We start from the raw sequence: 26,767 nt of genomic DNA, 5'->3' as shown, positions 1-26,767 counted from the left end.
ATTAATTGGGGAATGTGCTCAGGCGAAGCAGTTTATTATCACAAAATATTGTGTGCTGTTTTTAAATCATAATGAGAACTGAAATCATCTAGATGGGCACGATCAGAAGTTTACATACCCTTGAAAGTTGGGGCTGATAATATACACACAAAATGACATACAAAGGTTTAAATTAAGGGAGAGTATTCACACCTGTAACTTTGATAGTAATCAGTTTCTGTGTATAAATAGTTAATTTAAATTCATGCAGAACTGCACTGACTTTGCTGGATTCCAAGCCATGGAAAAAGCAAAAGAACTGTCAAAGGACCTGTCAGAAAAGGTTGTTGAATTTTATAAATCAGGAAATGAGTATAAAAAAATATGGAGGGATTTTGAAATGTCTTGTCAGTAGTATTCAAATTCTGATAAAATATTGGAAGGTTAGAGGTTCTGTTGTTATCAAACCATGATTCGGTAGACCAACCAAGATTTCAGCCACAGCTGCCAGAATCATTTGTCGATGCCAAGAAAAACCCACAAGCCATTTCAGCTGAAATATAGGCTTCTCTGCAAACAAGTGGTGTTGCTGTTTCAAGATGCACAATAACAAGGTACTTGAACAAAAATGGACGACACTGTGCAAATGCCACAAAACCGCCTACATACAAAAATACCAAAATCCTTTTAGACAAGATTCAGAACATCTGGAGCAAGGTCCTTTAGACTGATAAAACCAAAATTGAACTTTTAGGTCACAACCATAAACGCAAGGCCCATGACAAAAAGTACAAAATCCCTACTGTGAAGCATAGAGGTGGATCCCTGATGTTCTGGGGGTGTGTGAGCTACAGCAGCACAGGTGGTGTGACGACAAGTTGAATGCAGCATGTTACTGGAAAATACTGGAGAACAACTTACATTCATCAGTCCGGAAGCTACGCATGGGATACACTTGGATCTTCCATTGTGACAATGATCCAAAACACAAGGCCAAGTTGACCCTTCGGTGGCTAGAGCAGAAAAAAGTGAAGATGCTGGAGTGGCCACCACAGTCTCTTAACCTCAGTATCATTGAGCCATTTTGGGGAGATCTCAAATGTTGAGTTCATGCAAGACAACCCAAGAATTTATGGGATGTGGATGCTTTTCGCCAAGAAGAATTGGCAGCTCTGCCACCTGCAAAAATCAAGTGCCTCATCCACAACTATCTCAAAAGACTCCATGCCATCATTGATGTGGCAATAAACAGTATTAAGAACTAAGGGTATGCAAACTTTTGAACATGGACCATCTCATTATTTTCCTTATTACTATGTTTTGTTTAATGGTTGTACTATTATGTGATGCTTTATAGTTTCATTTGGATGTCATTAAAAGTAAATGAAATGTTCTGCCTAATCGGTCATCTTTTGTGTAAAATATGGTACACATCTTACAAATTCTGCCAGGGTATGTAAATCTTGTTTATCTGGATGACAAGCAAATAATATCAACCCATACAACTAGCGTGGCATGTCTCAGTGATGACTGAGAAATACACGATTGGTAACCTAGTTCAAGTTCGAAAAGCTTCTGTGACTAAACACCTGCAAACAAGCAGGTAATGCATAATTCACAAAGTCTGTTTTTTTTTTTTTTTTTTTAAGCTGGCCCCAGTTCAGTACACAGCTCCAAGATGATAGCTCTTGGAAACCTAAATTGACTTAGAAGCCAGTCATCATCATGGGACAGAAAATCAATATGATCTCTAAATATGTATTTTCTTCTAACTCTTCCATTTGCAATGTCTTTTAACAACGCTAAAGCAGCCATGGTATTTGGAATAGTTCGGCCATTCCGCGCACCATTGTATTTTTACAGATAGTTTATAATCAAGTGCTTTAAATTTGTAAACGATATGCAATTAATTTTGGTATGTTTTGGTAAAGCCCTTGTAATGGATACAAATATTCAAAAAAAAAAAAAAAAAGGGGGGAAACCACACTGGAACAGTAACACTGTCTTGACTCTGAGTGACGCCTGTTTACAAAACCGAACAGAAATATGTGTATGCACAGTCTGAGGCTACTGTGAAAATGTGCGCGGCATTATTCAAAGTTTAGTTTTTATACATCTTGACGTGAGTGTGGAAACGGGTGTATGGAACAGTTTTGTGCATATGCACCGTTTATACATGAGGCGTCAGGTCAGAGAACAGATTGCCTTGATTTAGTCTCCATAGTGATTTAATAATGTTTTTTTATGCAGTATATGTTTTTAGCAGGATTTAATTTTATGTTTTAATTTACCTACATTATATTTCAATAGCACATAGCTTGCTGTGCTTATGAGTACAAGTGTGCTTGTTCAAAATAAACTGAATTATTGGCAATGTTCTTTTTTGCGTACAAAATGAGAAACTTTTTTTTTTTTTTTATTCCTTTTATAGAAAATATTTTGATATGTTAGCTCAGGTGAAATGTTCAGTTATTGCTCTTTTATTCACCTAAGGTAACAATAGTTTTTATATCATTTGCTACTTTTCTTTTAACGTTTTATAGCAGCTGTTACCAGGCAAAAAATTCTGGGAAACAGATGATTCAAGTAAAGACGGACCAAAAGGGATATTTCTTGACCAGTGGAGGGATAGTGCATGGGGGGCTTCAGGTAGGTGATGGAGATTTTTCCTTTTTTATTTTTTTTTTATTATTACATTTTTCAGAAGGTTATTGAAATCTGTGCTTTAGCCCTGTTCATCTTCTTTCTGTAATTTTGTGAACTCCATTTTTGAAAACTTACAGCTTATTAGTTCTGTTATCTCACATTATTTTCATCATTCAGCAATTTCTCCATGTACCACTGCTAGGCATTCTTAGTCCTACTGCTATCAAGCTTTCTTCAGCATTGTAGGGTGGAGTGCATTATACCTATTGTATAAGAAAGATCAGATATATTGAGTATAATAACACATTCTGTAGTACAAGTCTTTCTGTAAACTTTATATTAAATACATAGCATATTTTTAACAGTTGGCAACTTTGTGTTTTAAGACCTGTTTGAGTTCTTCTGTAGTTACTTTAAGAATTATTTTGTTTATACGTTTCTGCAGCTAATACAGTATTTATTTGAAACTTTATTTCTGTACTTTATTTTTTCAGTTAATGTTGCATACATTTCACAATTGTTTAAAATGATTTCTCTATTTTGCCTCATAGATCATTCTGTCTCCCAACCAATTATGGTACAAAGGCGGCCTGGCCAAGGCTTTCATGCCAGCAGTGAGGTTGGGTCGGTGCTTTCCCCAAGGTCTGAGAGTGGTGGTCTGGGGGTTAGCATGGTGGAATATGTGCTGAGTTCATCTCCAGGGGAGAAGCTGGATTCATGCCTAAGGAAAGGAGCTTTTGTGAGTACTGGCATATATGCTATATATAATCTTTAATAAACAGCAGTAAGGAGGTTGTTGCTTTCATTTTAGATGAGCTAATATAATATATGCAGCAACTTACTTTCAGACCATATATAGACTTAAAATTCAGTCTTATTTAAATTATTTTGTTCTGCTATGTAAGGTTTTATTTTGTGACTCTGCAGGGAACATTTTGTGAGTGAAACTGTACAGTTATCATTGGTTTCACCATCCATGATTTCTAGTATTTTGCCATTTCTGGGGAGAGTTCTGTGGTTACCTTTGTAATTTATATTTTCCTCAGATTCTGTTTGTCTTACATTTCCTTTATTACCCTCTCTTTCATTACTGGAGTTTTTTTATTGCTTTAGTCTGGGTCTACAGTGGATATCGTTTACAAACATTCTGTGTTCAGATTTTGTTAACTGAATTTTCCCCCATGTAAGAAAGATTAAATAAAATTTTATTGGAATGTGAGTTATGGACAAATCTTCTATCCAACTCAACATTTTAAATAAAAATGCATTTAATCTGAAACTTTCATGTGTTAGACTGTTGTAATTTAACATGAAGCATTGTTGAAAGAATTAACATCTTCTGTCTAATTCCCATATAAAACATAAAATCTATAAGCATTTTGTTTGCTGTTTTTTGTCAAAGAATTACTATTTGATGCTATGCATTTGAAAAGCCTAGCGCCATGTACCACTTGACACAAGCAGTCAGTCTTTACTTGGCAATTCATTCTTTTTAAATCAGTTCCAGTGCACCTATGATTTAATTCAGAATTATTTGTACTTTATATACCCAATCGACTGTCCATATTTAATATTTTGCATGTCACCTTTCTCACATTTTTGGTTTTATGTAGGTTGTGGAAATTAATAGCATGTTCAATTAAGATATTTGACCTTTCAATGTATAAGGTCATTATCTGTAAACAATGGAGATAACAGGCAGAAAAGTAAACTTCATTTAAAAATTTGTTGGCATTGTGGATATGATCAGTTGACATCTTTTTTTGGATATTCCAGTAAATTTTTTTTTTTTTTTTGGATTTTCATTGTCATTAGCCTGTCTTGCAGATATACAGTAGCATACCCAGTTTTTTTTATCCTTAGGGGCATTTTTTTCAAATTAAAACCTTCAGGAAGCTGAATTTTCAGTTGCCTCTTATCCATTATTGTTCCCTTTAGGCACCAGGGTATGCTACTGAGGTATGTTACACAGAGGGAGACCTAAAATAATTTTTATTGCCATCTTGGATTTCTCTTTTTGGGAGTGTGGGATATAAGCTGTGGGACATTTCCAGTGTAGTGTGGTGTAGTATAGTGCATGCCCTACTTATTGCCTTGCTAATGCTGTTTATTTTTCCCTCTTTCTGAAAGTTTTTGTTCTTAAAAAAAACAAACTTCTGCACCTAATAGGAACATTGTGCACTTGGAAAGTATATATATATCACTGTATGAAGTGTTAAGACTGCACTGGTGTCTGTCCTCATTTTTCTTTTGGCATTGGGTATTTCAACGTATATTGAGAAATATCTTGATTTATTGCGAGTAAATGAATAAACATAATACTATGAATTTTATTTCTTCATATGCTGATTCCAGATCAACCTCCTGGGCTAGTTATAAATTAAACCAGGTAGGGCTGTCAAATTAACCAAAAAACAAGTTTGAATGTTCAAATTAATAGTAAGTAAATTTTCTAATATATTCAAACTTAGGTTAACAGTCCATGGATGTTACATGTACGTTTGTACTTTTATTATTATATATAATTATTATTATGGTAATATGCAATAGCAGTGGTTGCAACAATAACAAATGGCAACTGAGGAAACAAAATCCTAGTGGTACTTAGGCAACTTTTATATAAATAAAAAAACCTTCAAAATGGATCACTGTCCTGACAAGCATCAGCATGAATCTAGGTTAGTTAGTAAGGCTGCAAAAAGGTGAGAACAGAGAGTGAAGTAAAAGAGCAGGTGATAGGCTGGTAGGTTGTAAGCAGTCTTTTATTTTGAAGATGTTGTGGCTGAGAGAGGCAATCACAGGTCTCCCAAACAGCAAAAGAAAATTTGAGGCGCGAACATGGTTGTCCACTTTATTGTCCACAAACAAACGAATAGCAAAAGAAAAGAGCGCACACTTCCAGAATGCATAGGACTTTACGGTGGTTGAAGTGAAAGGGGCGGGTCAGTTACTGTCATTATGCAGATTGTCGGCGCTGTGGGGAAAAGAGGCAAGATTAGTGGCTGTGCACTCATGTTATATCAGCAGATTACTACATACTTTGTCTGAGCCAGTAAGGAGGTCCTCTGACGTGCGTGCTTGATGCCAGTCGGGCACCGTTGGAGTTGCGGCCACATAAAACAGACTAATTGTGGGTCATTGGCTGGCACAAGTCTATTTAAAGTGGGGATCTTGAAGTGTTGTAATAAAGGGAAAATCAAACTTATGACAGTTATTTTTCATTTGCTTTAATGAGATTGTTTTAGCCATAAAGAGTTGGGACTCTCGGGTTTAAGATTAAATCTGACAGACTTGGATGCAAAATCATACTTTTATATCATAAGGGAAACGTTTAGCAAAGCTTCTCCGAGTACATTAATGCATCAGCACAGAGCAGTGGTATAGAGAAAAGAAAAAATCTGTTTTTCGAAGGGGTGAGACTCTAAATGTTATTAATAGAGATAAGCTAATCAAAATTACAAAAAAGCTGATCGTGGAATATTGCAGCTTTACATTTTGTTAAAATTAAATGTCTGCTATTGCTTTCAAGTAAGACCTTTTTTTTAAGTAAATTCTAATTCTATTTGAATAGTGATGTTCGATCCGACAGCCCTAGCCTCAGAAGGAAGACAAAGATAAGGTAATGACCGCAACCGGATTATAATAGAATCAGAAGGTGCTTTTTGATTGGTTTGTTTTGTGCCAAAGCAATGTCATGCTTGATACATGCCAGACACCATTGGTCAGTTGGGTTTTGACATTTCTCTTGGCCTCAAAGAGCAGCTTATTTGAACATGCTTTAATGGCAAGCATGTCTTTGTTTATAGGCTAAATGAACACTCACAGAGGAAGTCCCTTATTGTTATTCGTTTGGTCAGGTATTTCTATTGCCTCAGAAATTTGGGGAAAATTTGAGCATTTCACAGAGCTGTGGAAACTCATCTTACATAGCAGTTAAGATATGTGTAACCTTGTTGTAAAGTTTTCACATCCTGGTCTTTAAACTATGCCACTAACTATTGCCTATACTCTGTACCAGCATTTAGCATATAGAATAGTTTTACTGTACATGATTGTAGGATGCCAGAGCCATTTCCCAGTATACATGCACATTGTTTGGAAAGAGCTCTTTATATTTGTAGGATTATGTTTTTTTCATCATTAGTGCAAGAACCATTATGTAACTGACACTCGCATCAAGTTGGTGATTCAAAGTGGTTTACCACATAATGTAATCAGTTAGATTGTGCTTGCATCAGAAATTTCATAAAGTAGGATGTACTTTATGTAAACATGTTTAAATAGAAATAGAGGTAAAGTAACTCTCCTAGTCCCTGAATACCACTATATTGTTAAACATTTAGTCATCCATTGACAGTTCTTTCTGAACAGCTGCCTTCTCTTGTATTATACTTATGCAACCTGTCAATGACGCTGTTCTTGGTTTTCATATTATAATGCTGGCTTCACTGGATAAAAAAATAGATTGAAATGGCTATTAGAAACATCTAGCCAAATAAAAAACTTGAAACTATTGTTACAGTCCACTGCACAAGAGCATTATAGTGTTGTTAAATAAAGCAATTGTTAAATAAAACAACGTTGATCAATAATGTATTGAAATTTCAAATATTGCCAACCTAAAAACAAAGTACATATCATATGTAATTTGTGTATCATTATTTTCCCAATACACTGTTGTGGTACATAAGGCTAAACATCTATCTGTCTTGAGAGTCTGTGATACAAAATGAGCAGACAGATGCATTGAAGATGATGACTCATCTACACATTGCTTCCTTAAACCAAAATGTTCTAAATGCACAATTAAGGTATGCACATATTTATTTTTATGTGACCCAGGATTTGTAGAAGGAACTAGAATATAGATATATGAATGTAGCACATGAGAAAAGCCTTCAGACGTATGCTTGTATTCTAAATTAGTGGCCAAATGCTTTGGCAGTGACACAAATGTTGTGTTTTGCAAAGTTTGCGCCTTCAGTTTTTGTGGTGGCAATTCACCTTGTTTTTATATTATTGTGCAGTGATCAGATGCATATTAATTCATTGCCTAGAGGATTATTAGCATAAAAAGTTAACTTTATCACAAAATAAGCTAAAATTGTCCAGCAAGCACCGGGACTGTCTCCTCCTGAGGAGTCAGCTACAGAATTGTTTTCTGCCACCAGTGCAGAACTTGCTCAGTATTGGCAGCAGGTGAGTGTGCATGTGTGCGTGCATCTGCACACAAAGTGAGGCAAAGACTTTTGGATAACGGCCAAGAAGGGCAGCAAAGAAGCCATTTCTTTCCAAGAAAAACCTCAAAGGCAGGCTGAAATTCGGCAGGAAGTAGAAGGATTGAATATCAGAAGACTGGTGCAAAGTTATTTTTTCGGATGAAGCCTCCTTCAGATTGTTTGAGACATCTGCAAAATTAATTGTCCAGAGAAGGAAAAGGTCAACACTACCATGAGTCCTGTGCCGTGCCAACAGTGAAGGATCTTGAGACAATCCGTTTGTGGGGTTGCATCTCATTCAAGGGAGTGGGCCCACTCACCATTTTGCCCAAGAACACTGCCATAAATAAAGAACGGTATCAATATATCATTCAAGAGCAACTTCTCCCAACAATCCAGGTGCAATTTGGTGATGATCTGCGTATTTTCCAGCGTTATGGAACACCATATCACAAGGCAAAAGTGATAACTTAAGTGGCTCAGAGATCATAACATTGATAACACTGGTCAGTTCTCAAAAAGTGGGTGGACAAGCACAACCCCACAAATAATGATCAGCTCCAAGCACTAAAAAGGCAAGAATGGATCACCATCAGTCAGGATTGGCCCAGAAGCTGATATCCAGCATGCCAGAGCGAATTGCAGGAGTTATGAAGAAGGGGGGTCAGCACTGTGAATTTTGACTCTTTACATAAATTTTATGTATTTGCCAAAGTTGTATGCAGGTATTAATTCATATTGAAGAATCTGTTCCCATATTTCTATTAAGATATTTACATGATGGAGGGAAATCTGATCTGTCAGACATGCCAGTAAATCATAGTTTAGTTATATGTAATTGATGCTGTAAATGTAACCGTAGATTCATCTGTTATTGCAAGTAAGTTTTTCAGTGTTCTAAAGCATATGTCTGTTTCTTAGTACAATACCTGTTTTTCCACTTTTATTTTCATTTTGAATCTGATGACCCCTATAGTATATAATAGCGCTCATATGGTCCTTCTGTGATATAGTATGATGATAACTAAAATAAAAAAGTTAGTTTGATAGATGCATAATTGTTTCAACTGTGTTATGCTGGTATTATATATTGTAACATCATAATGAATTTATCTTTGACAAGGGCCCTCGTGATCCAGAAGCAGATGACAATGAAAAAAGAGAGAAAAAGACCAAGACAACATTTGATACTGATAAGCTGAGTGATTTAAAGGAAGTGGAAGGTGATGTGATCGATAAACCCAATGGTCTACCAGTTCAAAATGGAATTGATGTGGATGTTAAAGATTTTAGGTAAAACTTCTGTTCTTTTCAATATAGCTGTTGGGCATGGGTGGGAGGGTCTTTCACTGGTTCAGAATTAATGCAAAGTATCTCTTTGTCTGTTACTTGCTTTATGTATTTATGGATCTAGAGGCACATCTTTCCACAGTCATAAAAGCCTCTTAGGTGGTGTAAATCAGTCTAAAGGTTGACATGGCTATTTATTATAATGTGTGCATGGCTATTCAGAATAATAGTCATATTCATATTGTCCAAATTGAGAAAGTCAATGATAGGAAGCCATCATTGTACGAAAGGTTATCCTACCAAAATCTTGTTGAGCACGGTGAAAAAATTAAAGAGAACACTAGGACAGCATATTGGGATCTCCATGGGCCTCCTGTATAAAGGGTGCGTACGCATAAAAATGTTGCGTACGCCCATTTCCGTGCTCACATTGTGATGTATAAAAACTAAACTTGGCGCAAAGTCACCCACATTCTCATGACAGCACAACACATTGTGTATGCATGTTCTCTGCTCAGTTTTGCAAACTGGTGGCACCCAGCGTCAAAGCAGTACTATCGTTCCTGTGTGGGTTCCCTTTCTTTTATAGATTCACATCCCTGACGATGCTTTAACTGCATATCACTTATAAATTTAAGGCATCTAATTGTAATCAACCTGTAACAATATAGTAGTCCACGGAATGGCCAAACTATTCCAAGTACCATAGATGCTTTAGCGTTGTTACTCTCACTGCACCACTCAGAGTATTTTAACCCACTGTATCTGAGTGTGAAATCACAGCTGTAGAGCAGCTGATCGGAAAGCTCAACGGCAGATTGCATCGAGAGCGTAGAGGACTATCCGGATACAGCTTCTAGCACACGCTGCCTCAGCCTTGCGCACAGTTTATTTGAGCTTCACCCACCCGGCAAATGCTTCAGAGCCTTTAGGTTCAGAAACAATTTCATCCCAAGAGCTATAAACACACTCAATCAATCTGTCAAGTGCTGCTGGTAGATCTATTTAGTACTTTTAAGTGCAATTACCTCACTGTGAAATTGCACTACAGTTGTAATATTGCACAACCTTAACCACTTTATGAACCATCTGCACTATCTGCACTGTATGTACATGTATTTTATGCTTTCATATTGTATATTTTGTGTTTTTTATTTTATTATTATTGTTGTTATTTTATCGTTTTATAGGAAATAAGTTTATGGAAGATTTCCATATTGAATCTCATTGTACCATACAATAACAATAAAGGAATTCAATTCAGTAGAAGGTAGCACATATTTACAGACGATGACGACTGGCTTTTAAGTCGATTTAGATTTCCAAGAGCTATCTTCTTGGAGCTCTTAATATAATTTTTAAAATGAAATGCATTAAAGTATGTATATTACATTATACAGAAATTGTAACTTAATTTAAATAATGTATGTTGTTAATAATTAAACGTATAGGTACGGAGGTGCAGCAGAAGTGATGAACTGGCGCCCTATCCAGGGATTAGTTCTGTCTCATGCTGTATGCTTGCTGGGACTTGTGTGATGCTGGATCGATAGATGGATGGAATAATTAAACATATACTACAAGATTTTTCAGTGTTCCTTAAAAGTTTTGAAGAATCGGCATTCTAAGCTTACAGATGATTTGACATTTATTACAGAGCTTGTTGTTTGGCAATTGGTGATGTGGAGAAAGAAAAGGTAGGACAGGAATTGAGGGTTGGTATGTTTGAAAGAGACAGTACTGCTGCAATAAATTATTTCATTGAGGGTCGCACACATCCCAGCAAGTATCTTGCGGGAGGCAGGAACAATCCCTGGATGTGGCGCCTCTCATCGCTACCACTGCACCACCGTGCCCCCATGTTTAATTCATTTCATCATGAAAATATCAAGTATACGTATTATTATTTAAATTGTTCAGAGAGCTGTAATATCCTGAATGCAATGTATTCTGTGGCCTGTTGGTGTAGGCGAAAGCCTGTTTAACTTTTTTAGGGCTAGTTTTTTTTTTTTTTTATTTCTTTTCTCCCAGGGCTGAATATTTTTCCAAAAACTAACTTTTTTTTTAAAAAAAAGAACACAAAGCAATGGTTTAACATATCAAATCAACAAAAAATATTTACTTTTGACAAATGTTGCTGTCTTGCATGTTGTATGAGCCTGAATACTATATGATTTCACATACATATCACTTACATGTTATATGGCAAAGTCCTGCAAAGTATGATATCGCTCAAAGCAGCTAATTTCTTGCATTGCCACATTGGACTGCTTACAATATGTGTTGCACTGGTGCTTCCTTTTCAATTGTCTGTTGCTGCACTTTCTCACATGTATTGTTAGTGTGTACTGTAGAGAGACAAGTCACCCGTTTGACATCGTGCCATGCCACTGCCACCAAGTTTTCTGCCCGCATGACAACCTCTTTCCATCTTCAGCCTGTCTGGCTTCAACTGTGAAGGCATGTGTCTCCTCCTCACCCTCACTGTGCCACAAGCTCCAGTTTCCCTGCTCTGTAGCTATTGAACAATTCTGGTGATGTATAAAAAATTTTCATGTACACAACATGACCCAAATGTTCATAGTCCTGAAGCAGCTTCAGCACAACCTGACTTGTCAAGGGACAGTTCTCTTTTTGAAAGAAATACTTTCCTGTATATGTAATTACTTTCAGGCAGAAACCATTGTGTGCCTCTGCCAGTACTAAATCCTTTATGCCATACTTTGTGGGCTTGTCTGGCATATATTGGCGTCCCTTCTATTTTATCATAGATTCATGTGCAGACAAATCACAGCCAGGCTGATAAAATTGTTTATATGTTGGTTCCACAATGTCAAGCAGGGGCTGAACTTTATACATGGGATTATAGCCTAGCTCACCCCTTGGGATTTGCTTCTGGTTATCACAGAAGTGAATAATACTTTGCAGCAGCGAGTACCTATCATGCGGCATAACCTGTCTAAAGCCACCAGGGGACAAAGCACATTTGGACCAATACTCACTGAGGTTGTATCACCAGTCTAGTCCCATGTCTATTTGTAATGCCAAAATGCCCTTCATCTCGTCTTTTGTTGTGGGTTTCCACTTTGAAAAATGAGAATGTGGTGCAAGCGCAGCCCGCGATTTAAAATATTTTTTGCCTGCCTGTTTGTTTCATCTGACAGTAGCTGAAAAGCAGCATCAGGAGAGAACAGCCCGAAGTACTCAAGCGGCTGGTAATCTGTCGTATCCAACAGCAAGCCATGCTGTCTTGTGAAGTCTGGTAGCCAGTTTGGCTCCCACGGATCAATGTCTGGGTATTCCTCCCACACGAACCTTGCTGTAGGTGCATCGGCTGCGCAAATGCACTCAGCTGGGGCGGCATCGGCTGGTGTCTGATCAGCTGATGCCAGTTCCTCACTCTGTTGCTCGATCTCCTGATCACGGTCAACAGAATCAGATTCTGAAAAATCAGAGTCCGACTCCGCGACAATGCGCAAAACATCGTCTGCTGAGTATTTTCTTTTTTGCACTTGTTTTGCTCCTTTGTGAGATGTTGATGCCATCTTGCCTTTGTTTATATTTCGTAACTGACGCACACGCAAGGATTAGATTCAGAGTCAGGGAGTCTAACATTCCTCCAAGCAGAGAGGGAATGCCTGTGACGTAACAGTCAGTTTTGTCGCCATTAACAGCTGATTGTCGCCCTCTACCCCTGGAAGTCGACTTTTGTCGACATGCGCCCTCTCCACCCTAAAAGAGTTAAGAAGCACGTAGTGATTCACACACATAGAACACGTAGAAGAACACATACAATACGGAGCATTTAATGTGCTATCTTAGTTTTGATGGGAATCTATAGTAAATTAAACATTGTCATTAAAGTAGAACATCATAAGCTTAATTTCAAATCAAACTATGAGATTAAAGTTGACATTTTGACCTTTCTTTCTTCACTGTGTCCCTGTTTTTTTTTTTTTTCCTTTTCTCTGTACCATAATATAATTCCACATGACACTTGGATGGTAGGCTATGACTCGCCTTTTCACTGCGACTTTGATATCTGACCACCTTTTTTTTTTTTTCGGCACTGTGTGACTTTCTGAACTTGAACTTTCGACTGTCTCCGCCACTCTGTATCACTAAGTAAACTTCCTTTAGTTGTTTATACCACTGCTTAAGCCATAAAATAGTACTTTTTCCTTGCATCCACATCTCAATTGCTGAAATTCTTTTTTCACATTTTTTTTTTTTTTTGCCATTGTTTTTTAACCAAACACAGAACGGAAGTTGATATTTATATTGATTTGCATATTAAAATATGTAAAATTCTGTGAGGGGTCAGGGTGGGATGGCAGCCGTGTGCACATGCTTTACATTTCACGCTGACTGGAATTCATGGAGCAGAAGTGGATGGAATTTGGCTTACACACTGCTGTGCATCTGAATTTTTTTGTGCATACTGTCCCAATGATCCTAGGAGCTCTGTTGTCCAGGGCTTTATGCCCCTGGTAGGGCCACCCAAGGCAAAACTGGTCCTAGGTGAGGGATGAGACAAAGAGTGGTTCAAGAAACATCCTATTCAAGAAACCTATGAAGAATAAAAAATTTGGACGGCGTTTTCCCTCGCCCGGATGCTGGTCACCGGGGCCCTCCTCTGGAGCCAGGCCTGGAGTTGGGGCTTGATGGCGAGCACCTGGTGGCCGGGCCTGCACCCATGGGGCTCGGCCGGGCACAGTCCGAAGAGGCAACGTGGGTCCCCCTTCCCATGGGCTCACCACCTATGGGAGGGGCCAAGGAGGTCGGGTGCAGTTTGAGTTTGGTGGTGGCTGAAGGCAGGGACCTTGGCGATCCGATCCTCGGCTACAGAAGCTGGCTCTTGGGATGTGGTTTTCCACTGTCTGAAGGGGAAGGACCATAACCTGGTCCGCGAGGTCGAGGGGTTCCGGCTAGATACAGTCGGGCTCACCTCAACGCACAGCTTGGACTCTGGAACCAATCTCCTTGAGAAGGGCTGGACTCCCTACCACTCTGGAGTTGCCCCCAGTGAGAGGTGCCGAGTGGGTGTGGGCATACTTATCCCCCCCCCAACCCCCCGACTTGGAGCCTGTTCATTGGGGTTTACCCCGGTGGACAAGAGGGTAGCCTCCCTCCCCCTTCAGATGGGGGAACGGGTCCTAATTGTTATTTCTGCGTATGCGCTGAACAGCAGTTTGGAGTACCTGGAGGGGGTGCTAGAAAGCATACCTTCTGGGGACTCCCTTGTTCTGCTGGGAGACTTCAATGCTCACGTGGGCAGTGACAGTGAGACTTGGAAGGGCGTGATTGGGAGGAATGCCCAACCCCCCCCCCCCCCCCCCACCCCCCCCCCGATCTGAACCCGAGCGGTGTTTTGTTATTGGACCATTTTCAAGCATAAGGGTGTTCATATGTGCACTTGGCACCAGGACACCCTAGGCCTCAGTTCGATGATCGACTTTGTGGTCATGTCGTCGGACTTGCAGCCACATGTCTTAGACACTCGGGTGAAGAGAGGGGCGGAGCTGTCAACTGATCACCACCTGGTGGTGAGTAGGCTTCGATGGTGGGGGAGGATGCCGGTCAAGCCTGGTAGGCCCAAATGTGTTGTGAGAGTCTGCTGGGAACGTCTGGCAGAGTCCCCTGTCAGAAGTGGCTTCAATTCCCACCTCCGGTAGAACTTTGTCCACGTCCCGAGGGAGGTGGGGGACATTGAGTCCGAATGGGCCATGTTCCGTGCCTCTATTGTTGAGGCGGCTGACCGGAGCTGTGGTCATGCCTGTCGTGGCGGCAGTCCCTGAACCCGTTGGTGGACACCGGCGGTGAAGGAGTCCTACAGGACCCTTTTGTCTTGTGGGACACTGGATGCAGCTAACAGGTACCGGCAGGCCAAACGGAATGCGGCTTCGGTGGTTGCTGAGGCAAAAACTTGGGCGTGGGAGGAGTTTGGGGAGGCCATGGAGAACGACTTTCGGACAGCTTCGAGGAGATTCTGGTCCACCATCCGGTGTCTCAGGTGGGGGAAGCAGTGCAGTGTCAACACTGTATATGGTGGGGATGGTGCGCTGCTGACCTCGACTCAGGACGTTGTGGGTCGGTGGGGGGAGTACTTCGAAGACCTCATCAATCCCACAAAATGCCTTCCAATGAGGAAGCAGAGAGCCTGGGGACTCAGAGGTGGGCTCCCCCATCTCTGGGACTGAGGTCACAGAGGTGGTCAAAAAACTCCTTGGTGACAGGGCCCCGAGGGTGGATGAGATACACCCGGAGTTCCTCAAGGCTCTGGATGTTGTAGGACTGTCTTGGTTGACACACCTCTGCAACATTGCATGGACATCAGGGACAGTGCCTCTGGATTGGCAGACGGGAGTGGTGGTCCCCCTCTTTAAAAAGGGGGACCAGAGGGTGTGTTCCAACTACAGAGGGATCACACTCCTCGGTCTCCCTGGAAAAATCTGTTCGGGGGTCCTGGAGAGGGTGGTCCATTAGTCGAACCTCGGATTTAGGAGGAACAGTGTGGTTTTCGTCCTTGTCGTGGAACAGTGGACCAGCTCTACACCCTTAGCAGGATCCTGGAGGGTGCATGGGAGTTTGCCCAACCAGTCTACATGTGTTTTGTGGACTTGGAAAAAGTGTTCGACCATGTCCCTCGGGGAATCCTGTGTGGGGTACCGGACCCCCTGATAAGGGCTGTTCGGTTCCTGTACAACCGGTGTCAGAGCTTGTTCCGCATTGCTGGCAGTAAGTCGAACCAAAATCTGCCCTTTGTCACCGATTTAGTTCATAACTTTTATGGGCAGAATTTCTAGGCGCAGGCAGGGCATTGAGGGGGTCCGGTTTGGTGGACTCAGGATTGGGTCACTGCTTTTTGCAGATGATGTTGTCCTGTTTGCTTCATCAAGCCGTGATCTTCAGCTCTCTCTGGATTGGTTCGCCACCGAGTGTGAAGTGGCTGGGATTGGAATCAGCACCTCTAAATCCGAAACCATGCTGTTCAGCCGGAAAAGGGTGGAGTGCCCTCTCAGGGTTGGGGTGAGATCCTGCCCCAAGTAGAGGAGTTCAAGTATCTCAGGGTCTTGTTCACGAGTGAGGGAAGAATGGAGCGTGAGATCGACACGCGGATCAGTGCGGCATCCACAGTGATGAGGGCTCTGCATCGGTCTGTCGTGGTGAAAAAGGTGCTGAGCCATAAGGCAAAGCTCTCAGTTTACTAGTCGATCTATGTTCCTACCCTCACCTATGGTCATGGGCTATGGGTAGTGACCGAAAGAAAGAGATTGCGAATACAAGCGGCTGAAATGAGTTTTCTCCACAGGGTGTCTGGGCTTTCCCTTAAAGATAGGGTGAGAAGCTCAGACATCCGGAAGGGGCTCAGAGTAGAGCCACTGCTCCTCCGCATTGAGAAGAATCAGATGAGGTGGCTCGGGCATCTGATCAGGATGCCTCCTGGACGCCTCCCTCGTGAGGTGTTCCGGGCACGTATAACTGGGAGGAGGCCCCGGGGAAGACCCAGGACACGCTGGAGGGACTATGTCTCTCGACTGGCCTGGCAATGCCTCGGGATTCCCCCAGAAGAGCTAGAAGAAGTGACTGGGGAGAGGGAAGTCTGGGTATCTCTGCTCAAGCTGCTGCCCCCGCAACCCGATCTTGGATAAACGGAAGAGAATGGATGGATGGATGCTGTGAAAGAAAATTGAACTGCTTGCAAGCTACGGTTAAAAGCTGTTTTGTTATAATGGCAGGTTATTCATACAAGCGTCAGTCATAAGACAGGTGGCAGTAAGCTGACCTAGGAAAACTCTTTTAAGCATGCATCCGTTTTGATGAATTTTCTTTCTTTTGGGCCCCTCTTGATAGGTACATAAAAAAGAAATGGTTGGCAGATTTGTTTAATATAAGAAAATGCCTAGATGCTGTTTCATAAGTGAGGGAGAAAAATGAGCATTAAAAGTGACTAAATAAAGACTGAATGATTGAACTATTCCTGTCTTCCTCAGAGATCGCCTTCCACAATACGTACATTTCCACTTTTGTCTGTATGTTTTAGCATGAATTCAACACTCGTCGTTATACATGAGGACCCAGGTTTCTCTGGCCTGTTTTTAAAAAAAATAAATAATAATAATAATAATCAGGATCAGTAGAAAGGGGGAATTAAACAACATGCATTTGACTCATGTTTTCAATAATGCATCTGGGGGGTCATTGAGTTCTGGATCAATTCTTTATAATCAGAAGTGGAACTTCTTTTGTCAACAGTTTATAACAGTTTATACTGGATTTCACATTAGGAGTCTAATAACCACCAATAAAGCATTGTGGTTTACCTTCATAGATTTATCCTTAAATGACTCACTGTGTAGAACACATTGTGTTGATTACTTCAATATACTGTATACAGTGATCCCTCGCTATATCGCGCTTCGCCTTTCGCGGCTTCACTCCATCGCGGATTTTATATGTAAGCATATTTAAATATATATCGCGGATTTTCCGCTGCTTCGTGGGTTTCTGTGGACAATGGGTCTTTTAATTTCTGGTACATGCTTCCTCTGGTTTGCCCAGTTGATTTCATACAAGGGACGCTATTAGCAGATGGCTGAGAAGCTACCCAACTTACTTTCTCTCTCTCTCTCTCTCTTGCGCTGACGTAGGGGGGTGTGAGCAGGGGGGCTGTTCGCACACCTAGACGATAGGGACGTTGCACTGTGTGCAGCTGCTTCCTGAAGGACATGCTGCACAGTGCTTCGCATACTTAAAAGCTCGAAGGGCACGTATTGATTTTTGCTTGAAAAACAAACTCACTCTCTTTCTCTCTTTGTCTGCTCCTGACGGAGGAGGTGTGAGCTGCCGCCTTCAACAGCTTTGTGCCGCGGTGCTTCGCATACTTAAAAGGCAAACAGCCCTATTGATTTGTTTGCTTTTGTCTCTCTCTATCTCTGTGACATGATCTGCTCCTGACAGGCATTCCTTTGAAGAGGAAGATATGTTTGCATTCTTTTAATTGTGAGACGAAACTGTGATCTCTGTCTTGTCATGGAGCACAGTTTAAACTTTTGAAAAAGAGACAAATGTTTGTTTGCAGTGTTTGAATAACGTTCCTGTCTCTCTACAGCCTCCTGTGTTTCTGCGCAAATCTGTGACCCAAGCATGACAATATAAAAATAACCATATAAACATATGGTTTCTACTTCGCGGATTTTCTTATTTCGCGGGTGGCTCTGGAACGCAACCCCCGCGATGGAGGAGGGATTACTGTATATAGAAAGAAGTTGAATATTTGGAATAGCTTAATCTAAATCTGATCCTGAACCCTGTGAACATACTGTAGCAGGACCTAAAACCAGCAGTTCATGTTGTGAAACCCACAATTGAAAGTGTTCAGCAAAAAGAAGTTGGCCTAGATTCTTCAAATTTCTTTAGTTTGTTGCTGAGGTTTTTTAACCAGCTATTTAGATTACAAAGGCAGTTAAATTGTCTTCATTGGGCATTGCTGAACTTTGACTACAACATATTTCATTCATACATTAGTATCTAATTAGTATCTCCCTTTGTATCTAATTTTCATTTTTTGTTTAGGCTTGTGGAGCATTTTCTTTGAAAATATATAATTATGTAGAAAATTACACAAGAAGAAATTTCTTTTTTTATTGCAGCATACATTAAGGCCATTCTAAGATTTGTTTTATGTAGTTTTTCCAAGGATATTTCAAATGTGTATTTATTACAGCTTTGACTTGACTCTTTCTGACTGATGTAGATGTCTTGTGTAACAGATTTTGTGTTGTTCCTTGTATTTAGCCGAACACCAGGAAATTGCCCTGCTCCTGGAAGTGAAGTGGACCACATGGGCCATAGTCAGAATGGGTCAGAAGGTTTGGCTCAGTTGTCAAATACAAATGGAACAAAGCCAGTAGAAGATTTCCCCAATGTGGAGTCCCAAAATGTTCCACTCGACCATATGGAATCAGTGGGAATAGAGCCTTTGCAGTTTGATTACTCTGGAAACCAAGTAACAATGGATTCCACTGCTGCCACTGTTGGACTTTTTGACTACAACTCCCAACAGCAGGTAAGATTTATTTAACTCAAGGGATTAAATATATGTGTGTTTCATGAACAAATCATTTTGTGTTACTAAGCTGATGTATTTGATTTAAGGAGGAGTGATGTTAAAATTGATAAACTATTGGATGGAAATTTGTATCTTTTTGTTTTTCTCACATAACTTCCTAGCCTAAAAGTGAAACTTGAGCTAATTATTATTCCAGATATGACATGTATAAGGCTGCACAAACATGGCACAAATTGGTTTTATTTGGATTTTCTTATATCCGTCTGCTTTTTTAATGAGGATTCGGCATATGCAGACAAAGCCACAAAGGAATACCTTTGATAAATGAATGGTCACAGTTTAGAGGTGAAATGAAACAGTCTTTGCCAAGATTGGAAGCCTGAGTGCATCATTGTGCTGTTGGTTGATATTGTGATTTTACCTATTGTAAGGAATTCATTCCATGTGGTACTAAAATTTCATTGTGATGGTCAAGTTATGGTGTAGACTAGACCGTAAACGTTTGAGATTAGAGGAATAGGACGTATGACAGTGAAAATAGTTTAAAAAGACAAGGGAAACCTTGAAGAGGTGGGCCTGCACTTGGATGGTACAATTTCAGGTGAAAGTAGTGTAAGGTGCTAGGCAAATAGTACACCAAATAGGAAGCAGCCTATGAATAGGACTTTGTGATTTTAGCATTCTTATCATTCAAGCAGTATGCAGAAGCAATTAGAAAGATAAATATTAGGTTTCACTCTAACAATTATCTTATATGTAAATGTCTACGGGTGGTAATGTGTGTGTCTGTTCGGCCCGGAAGTGAGAGGTGGAATTGGGGTAGGGGCTCCAACCTCCGTGGAAACAGAAAACCAAACGTCTACGCATGGAAGTGTGTGTGTGTGTCTGTCCGGCCTGGAAGTACGAGGCTACTACAGCATGAAGCTCAGAGAGCTGGCAAGACGGCCTGAAATTAATGAGTCGGAAAAAGAAAGCAACTCTGTTGCCAAAGTAAAACTGACGAGAAACAGAGAAACTCTTATGCAAGCGAGACAAGCACATCGGCAAAACGGTATCCCTTTTACTTTTCCTCCCACTGCTAATACACACGCGAGGTGATCATATCGGCAAAATGAAACAGGAGAGAGATGGCCAGAGTAGTTTCTTTCAATTACCTGACATCTCTACATTTCAATTTTTTTTCTGACGAATTCAATAGTTTCTGTGACCCCGGGCTCTTTAGCAAACTGTATACTGTAATATGCACCAGAGAGACTACATATGAAGTGTTGTGTGACTTTGTTCACCTTGGTATAATAAAGGCATAGCAGCTAAAAAGCTGAGCAGCAAAAAGCAACCCAGTGCGTTCCTGTAGTAAAAAGCATGCATTATATGTTGAGGGAGTTGAACTGTTTAACAGCAGAAAATGCCTAATCCAGGTCTTCAGCATTTTCAAAGTCATTGGTAATTTGATCCAGCAGAATACTTTCATTTAAATAGTGGATCACGTACTTTAGGAAATCATTGCGAATTTAAGACAGAAACTAGGAAGCACATCTTCACATACAGAGATGTTAGAATTTTAGAAGTATTGTCAAGATACTTAGTTGTAGTAGAAACTTTGACACCTTGACAAGTATCTGTTGCATATTTTGGTACAACTTAGCTATTAGATAACCAAACAAACTCAATGGAGAGGGTGATCTCATCTGTTAGATTTATTCTTGTGATGCTTTCATCTTTCTTTTTCCGATCCCTGAAGAATATGATAATTCTACAACTAAAATGTAGCTATGAAAAGCCATATTGAAACAAGTTTTTAGCAGTTTTTTTTAACATGTTCCACGGAGTTAGCTTGACCGATTTCTTTAGGTAGAGTATTCCACAATATAGGTACATAACAACAAAAGGCTGCCTCACCTCCTCCTTTAAGTTTGGTTCTCGGAATAATCAGCAGACCACCATTCAACGTTCTAAGTTTATGACTTGCGAGTGTAGGGAGGCAGGAATTCCAAAATATAAGATGGAGCAAGATTATTTAAGGCTTTATAAAAACCATTAATAGCATTTTAAACTCCGTTCTGAATGACATAGGAAACCAATGTAATGACACTAAAACTGATGAGATTTTCTAGTTCTGGTTGCTGCATTCTGTACTAATTGCAACAGATTGATGTCTTTCTTAGGTAATCCTGTTAGGAGAGCATTACAATAATCTAGTCAACTAAAAACAAAAGCATGAACTATTTTTCATCCTCTTGTAAAGTTAGTAGAAGTCTTAACTTTTGCTGTGATCCTTAAGTCGAAGAAAGCAGTCCTAGTAATCTGGTTAATGTGAGATTTACTCTTTACTTCTGGTTTAATTTTTAAACTTAAGGGATCATGTTTATTTCCAATATCCTCGCTATATCCATACTTTCCAATCACTAAGATTTCTGTTTTATCCTTATTTAGTTTGAGAATGTCACTGGTCATCCAGTCAGAAATATTGCTAAGACATTGGATCAGAGAGCTAAGAGCATCAGGCTCTAGCAATAAATAAAACTGTGTGTCGTATGCATAGCTGTGGCAGTTCACCTTGTGCTTTGTGATGTGACCTAATTTAAGCATATATAGATGTATGTAGATGGAATGTATCATATGTAGATGGAAAAAAGCAGCAGACTCGGTATAGATCCTTGTGGTACACCGTATTCAATATCATGTGTATCTGAAGTATAATCACCACAACTCACAAAGAATTTTCTGCCTGTCAATTTAAGATTAAAACCAATTTACCGTCGATACTTGCATATAAGTCGAAAAATTTATGCCTTAAAATTCTTTCAAAAAAGCAAAATCGACTTATCCGCGGGGCAACACAATTGTCCATAGAATTTGGGTAATGACATTGTACACTCAACGCTTCACGGTGTTAAGAAACCGGTCATCTGCAGTTTCCCATGGTCTTTGACATAATTATAAGCCAGCAATACTATTGCTAATTAGCTAGTTTTTTTCTAAGTTCATTAAATAATTCTTTATACTGTCAAATACTTGAATTTGAGCATTAGCTTTTGCAGGTTTTGGATAACAAACATACCATTAGCTGCCACGTGCAACCAGATTTGGAATCAAAAGAACCAAGGCAATGCACGCTATCAATGCGATGCAAGCGCAGCCCGCGATTCAAAAAATTTCTCTGCCTACCTGTTTGTCTCATCTGACTGTAGCTGAAAAGCAGCATCAGGAGAGAGCAGCCTGAAGTAGTCCAGCAGCGGGTGATCTGTCGTGTCCAACAGCAAGCCATGCTGTCTTGTGAAGTCCGGTAGCCAGTTCAGCTCCCACGGATCAATGTCTGGGTATTCCTCCCACGAGAACCTTGCCGTAGCTGCATCGGCTGCGCGAATGCATTCAACTGGCGCGGCATCGGCTGGTGTCCGATCAGCTGATGCCGGCTTCTCACTCTCTTGCTCGATTCCTGATTACTGTCAATAAAATCCGATTCTGAAAAATCAGAATAATGTGCAAAACATCGTCTGCCGAGTGTTTTCTTTTCTGCACTCGCTTCGCTCCCTTATGACATATGCCATCTTGCCTTTCTTTACATTTCGCAACTCACGCACACGCAAGGATTAGTTGCCGAGTCAACGAGTCTTTTCTCCAAGCACAGAGGGAATGCCAGTGACAGCTGATTGTCGCCCTCTATCTCTGATAGCTGTCAAGTTTTACCCTCGATTTATACGCGGGTCATAACAAATTTCGTAATTTTCGGCTTAAACAATACACTCGACTTATCTGCGAGCTCAACTAATACATGAGTATCTACGGTAAGACACTGCCAGATAGGCCCACCCATTGTGTAAGGTGATTTATAAGAATGATGTGGCAAATGCTGCACTAAAGTCTAAGAGAACAAGAACAGATATACGGCCTCTGTCCACATTAATTCGCAAGTCATTCACTACTTTAACCAGTGAAGCTTCTCTACTATGATTTGTTCTAAAACCTGACTGAAACTTATCAAGAATAGAATGTTATATTCAAGTAATTATTGAGCTGCTCAATAACTGCATTTTATAGAATTTTACTTGAGAAAGGACTAGAAATTGATCTAAAATTGTCAAAGACAGAGGAATCAAGATTACTTTTCTTGAGTAGGGGGTAGTGCTGGGCGGTATACCGGTTCATACCGAAAACCGTTTATTTTTTTTATGATATGGATTTTTCTTATACCGCAACACCGGTTTAAATTGCCTAAACGACGTTCGGAACGTGGCGCAGCGGGAAACTGTTCAAGTGGGGACCTTTTTCACTGCTACACTGCTAAACACAGATTTATTGCACTAGGGCTCTTTTTCACTGCTACACCACCAAATAGTGGGCGGTAGCATAGGTATATGGAGGACTATTTCGGACAAAATTAAATAAATAAATGCGCAAATAAATTAAAGTTCTGTGAAATGTGAAAAATGGACAGAGAGCATTCCGAAACAGAAGCCGACGATAAAGTTGAACATGATGAACAGAAGAACTTTTGCCGAAAAAAAGGAGTCACGTCCGTCGCCTGGAGATACTTTAGTTTTAAAAGGTCAGATGTGAAAATACTGTTTCTATACTACTGGATAATACTGCAAGCCAAGTTGTACTTGGTTTTTGTACGTGTTAGTGTATGTTTTGCTTATATTCATCCTGCGATGTGCTGGCGACTTGTTCAGAGATGGGCGCAACTCTGAATGGATGGCATAATTAAACATGTATAACGACGATATTTTTAAAGTTCTGAACACTCCGTCGGCTAAGTTAATAACTAGTTTTAATTTCACAAATACGTTTATCGTGTGGTGATTGGTAATGTGGAGAAAGAAAAAGGAAAGATAGGAACTGGGGTTTTGGTAGAGAGCAGGAATATCATGAAGTGAATGGATTCTGTGCGGTGATTGCTGCAGGCGCCTGCTCTTAGTGTGGAGGAAGTCAGTTTAAGAAGCGTAGTGATTAACGACTGGGTCGGGGAACACTTAACACAAAGTGTTTGATGTGCTGCATTAACTTATGACGGGGGTTTGAGAAAATCTAGTAAATTAAACATTGATTTTAGGATGAAGTTTAGTTTACAACATTATACTTTATTCTCACAATTTATCTTATAATTAAAGTGGAAATGTCGACTTAAATCTTGACATAAGCGTCAACATTAAAGTGGAAATGTTGAGAATAAAGTCAACATGTCGAATTTATTGTTGACCTATAGTTTGTTTTTTTTCTTCCGTGTCCATATTTTTTTTTCTTCACAGTGGCCCTAATGCGCTTCCATAGGGCTATACCACAAACAGCATTATAAATGCAAATTGCAGTTTTATTATTTATGTATATAGCTTAGCTTGAAGCAAGGTCCATATTAATGCAGTTTGCCTAAATGATGGTACAGTTGGTGAGATGTCATCACCAAGTTGCACTTGTTTTATTTTATTTTAATTTGGTGAATACCGTGTAATGCACCTGGGCTTGAAGCCTTGAAGTTAATGGTGCAACTATCAGTAATACTATTATGTATTTTATTGTTATTATTTATTAGTTTAAATATTATACAGTTTAACGATGGTAAAATTGTTTGAAAAGTCACTTTAACGTGTCAGTGGACAGAGATTGTTAACATTAACAGAAAGTGTAGTTGGTTTACAAAAAATATTTACTATTCCTTTTCTAAGACGTGTTCAGTGCAATCCAACTTTTGACAAACACCTCTGGATATTTTACTAAGTCTAAATGCCTCTTTGGATGGTTGAAAATATGTTGTCAAAATCATAGTTTAAGCTTTTGCAAAATTTGTTCAATTAAAAGGTTCTATATTTTGACTGCATCTGTCATGCAATGTGATTCCTTCTCTTTAGTGCCACCCCCTTGAAAACTATCACTTTATGGGGCCATGCAAACCTGGATTAATACTTGTGTGCACATTAAAATGTCTTTTTGTACGATGTACAATTCTCATAACAGTCGAATAGGTTATTCTTAGCCAGTCTACTGCAGTAATTGCAGTGGAAAATGTGGTTAACATCCACTCATGCATGGGGGAAAAAAATGCCGTCTAATACCATGAAACCAGCAGAATTTAGAAAAATACCGTGATATAGAATTTTGGTCATACCGCCCACCTCTAGTAGGGGGTTTAACAATTGATTAAAGATTTAACAATCTTTAAACAGTCAGGGAAGACCTATGTATCTAATAATGATGTTCACTATGTCAAGTACACTGTCAGTTAGGATATCAGAGACTTCTTTAAAAAAAACATGTTGGTACTGGATCAATGATGCAGGGATGGAAGGTTTCAACCGAGAAATTGTTTTATGTAGTTTGGGTAGATTTGTTCTATTAAAAGAATTTAACTCACTTAAAAAGGTATGCTGGGATTCACTTATAATAACTTTGGGGGATTGTACTATGTTATTTCTAATATTTATTTTGTGTTTATAAAAATAAGACAATCAAAAGTCTCACTAGTAGTTTTAAGGAGGCATTCCATAGGGTGAGCTGGGTTTAAGAGGCGATCAGTAGTTGAAAATAAAACTCTTGGATTATTAGCATTAGCTCCCATGTTCAAATTAGAAGAACAACAGCACCTAAGAATCACCACTGTGGCAGACTAGGAGAGTGCTAAGAAGAGCAAGTCAAAGTCCTTTGTTAAATGTTCTAAACATTATACAACAAGCACATTATGCAGTAAATCTGAACCTGCAGAAGACAACCAGTTTACTTTGCCCTTGGTTAACTGTGTACCAGACACAGTAGAGCAGCTGTGGAACTGTCCTTGTGCTGCTTAGAGATGGCAAACTGCCGGTGATCAACGTATTTTCCCCATATTCGTTATAAAGACGTTTCCTTTATAACAAAATGTTTTTATTGTCCCATGAATTTAGTTACAGTGGGATTCCACCTGTATATTTTAGAGCTTTTGAATCATTAAGTTATAGTTGCTGGTGACTGTGAAACCTAAAGATTCTGTATGTCTTCATTAAAGCACCTGGTTGATTAATCTATAGAAAAGACACCTGCAATAATTCAATATGAAAAACAAGTAAAGCAGAAACATTAGATTAAAATTTTCACTTTTATATGTGAACATGTAAAGTAATACAGTTTGAAATTTATATTCAAACCTGAATTCCAGTAATCTATAGTAATCTATAATAAATGATTCATTTATTTTTTATTCCATATTGTTATGTACAGTAATCCCTCCTCCATCGCGGGGGTTGCGTTCCAGAGCCACCCGCGAAATAAGAAAATCCGCGAAGTAGAAACCATATGTTTATATGGTTATTTTTATATTGTCATGTTTGGGTCACAGATTTGCGCAGAAACACAGGAGGTTGTAGAGAGACAGGAACGTTATTCAAACACTGCAAACAAACATTTGTCTCTTTTTCAAAAGTTTAAACTGTGCTCCATGACAAGACAGAGATGACAGTTCCGTCTCACAATTAAAAGAATGCAAACATATCTTCCTCTTCAAAGGAGTGCGCGTCAGGAGCAGATCATGTCAGAGAGATAGAGAAAAGCAAACAAATCAATAGGGCTGTTTGGCTTTTAAGTATGTGAA

General features: G+C 39.6%; 1 protein-coding gene across 12 annotated transcripts in view; it reads left to right on the top strand.

The window, feature by feature from the left end:
- Positions 1-26,767, top strand: part of pum1 (pumilio RNA-binding family member 1) — a 139,891-nt gene that overhangs the window by 56,769 nt on the left and 56,355 nt on the right. For 8 of the 12 annotated variants that reach the window (XM_028819709.2, XM_028819708.2, XM_028819707.2 and 5 more), the window contains exons 4-7: positions 2,523-2,628; positions 3,177-3,364; positions 8,968-9,137; positions 18,933-19,203. In XM_028819709.2, coding sequence (XP_028675542.1) covers positions 2,523-2,628; positions 3,177-3,364; positions 8,968-9,137; positions 18,933-19,203 — 735 coding nt within the window. The remainder of the gene's footprint in view (positions 1-2,522; positions 2,629-3,176; positions 3,365-8,967; positions 9,138-18,932; positions 19,204-26,767) is intronic. The other 4 variants (XM_028819712.2, XM_028819704.2, XM_028819710.2 and 1 more) reach the window with 1 other exon arrangement.

This window comes from Erpetoichthys calabaricus, chromosome 14, assembly GCF_900747795.2.
Source record: "Erpetoichthys calabaricus chromosome 14, fErpCal1.3, whole genome shotgun sequence".
NCBI lineage: Eukaryota > Metazoa > Chordata > Cladistia > Polypteriformes > Polypteridae > Erpetoichthys > Erpetoichthys calabaricus.
Note: the sequence above shows the minus strand (reverse complement) of the source record. Positions and strands in the feature narration are given on the sequence as shown.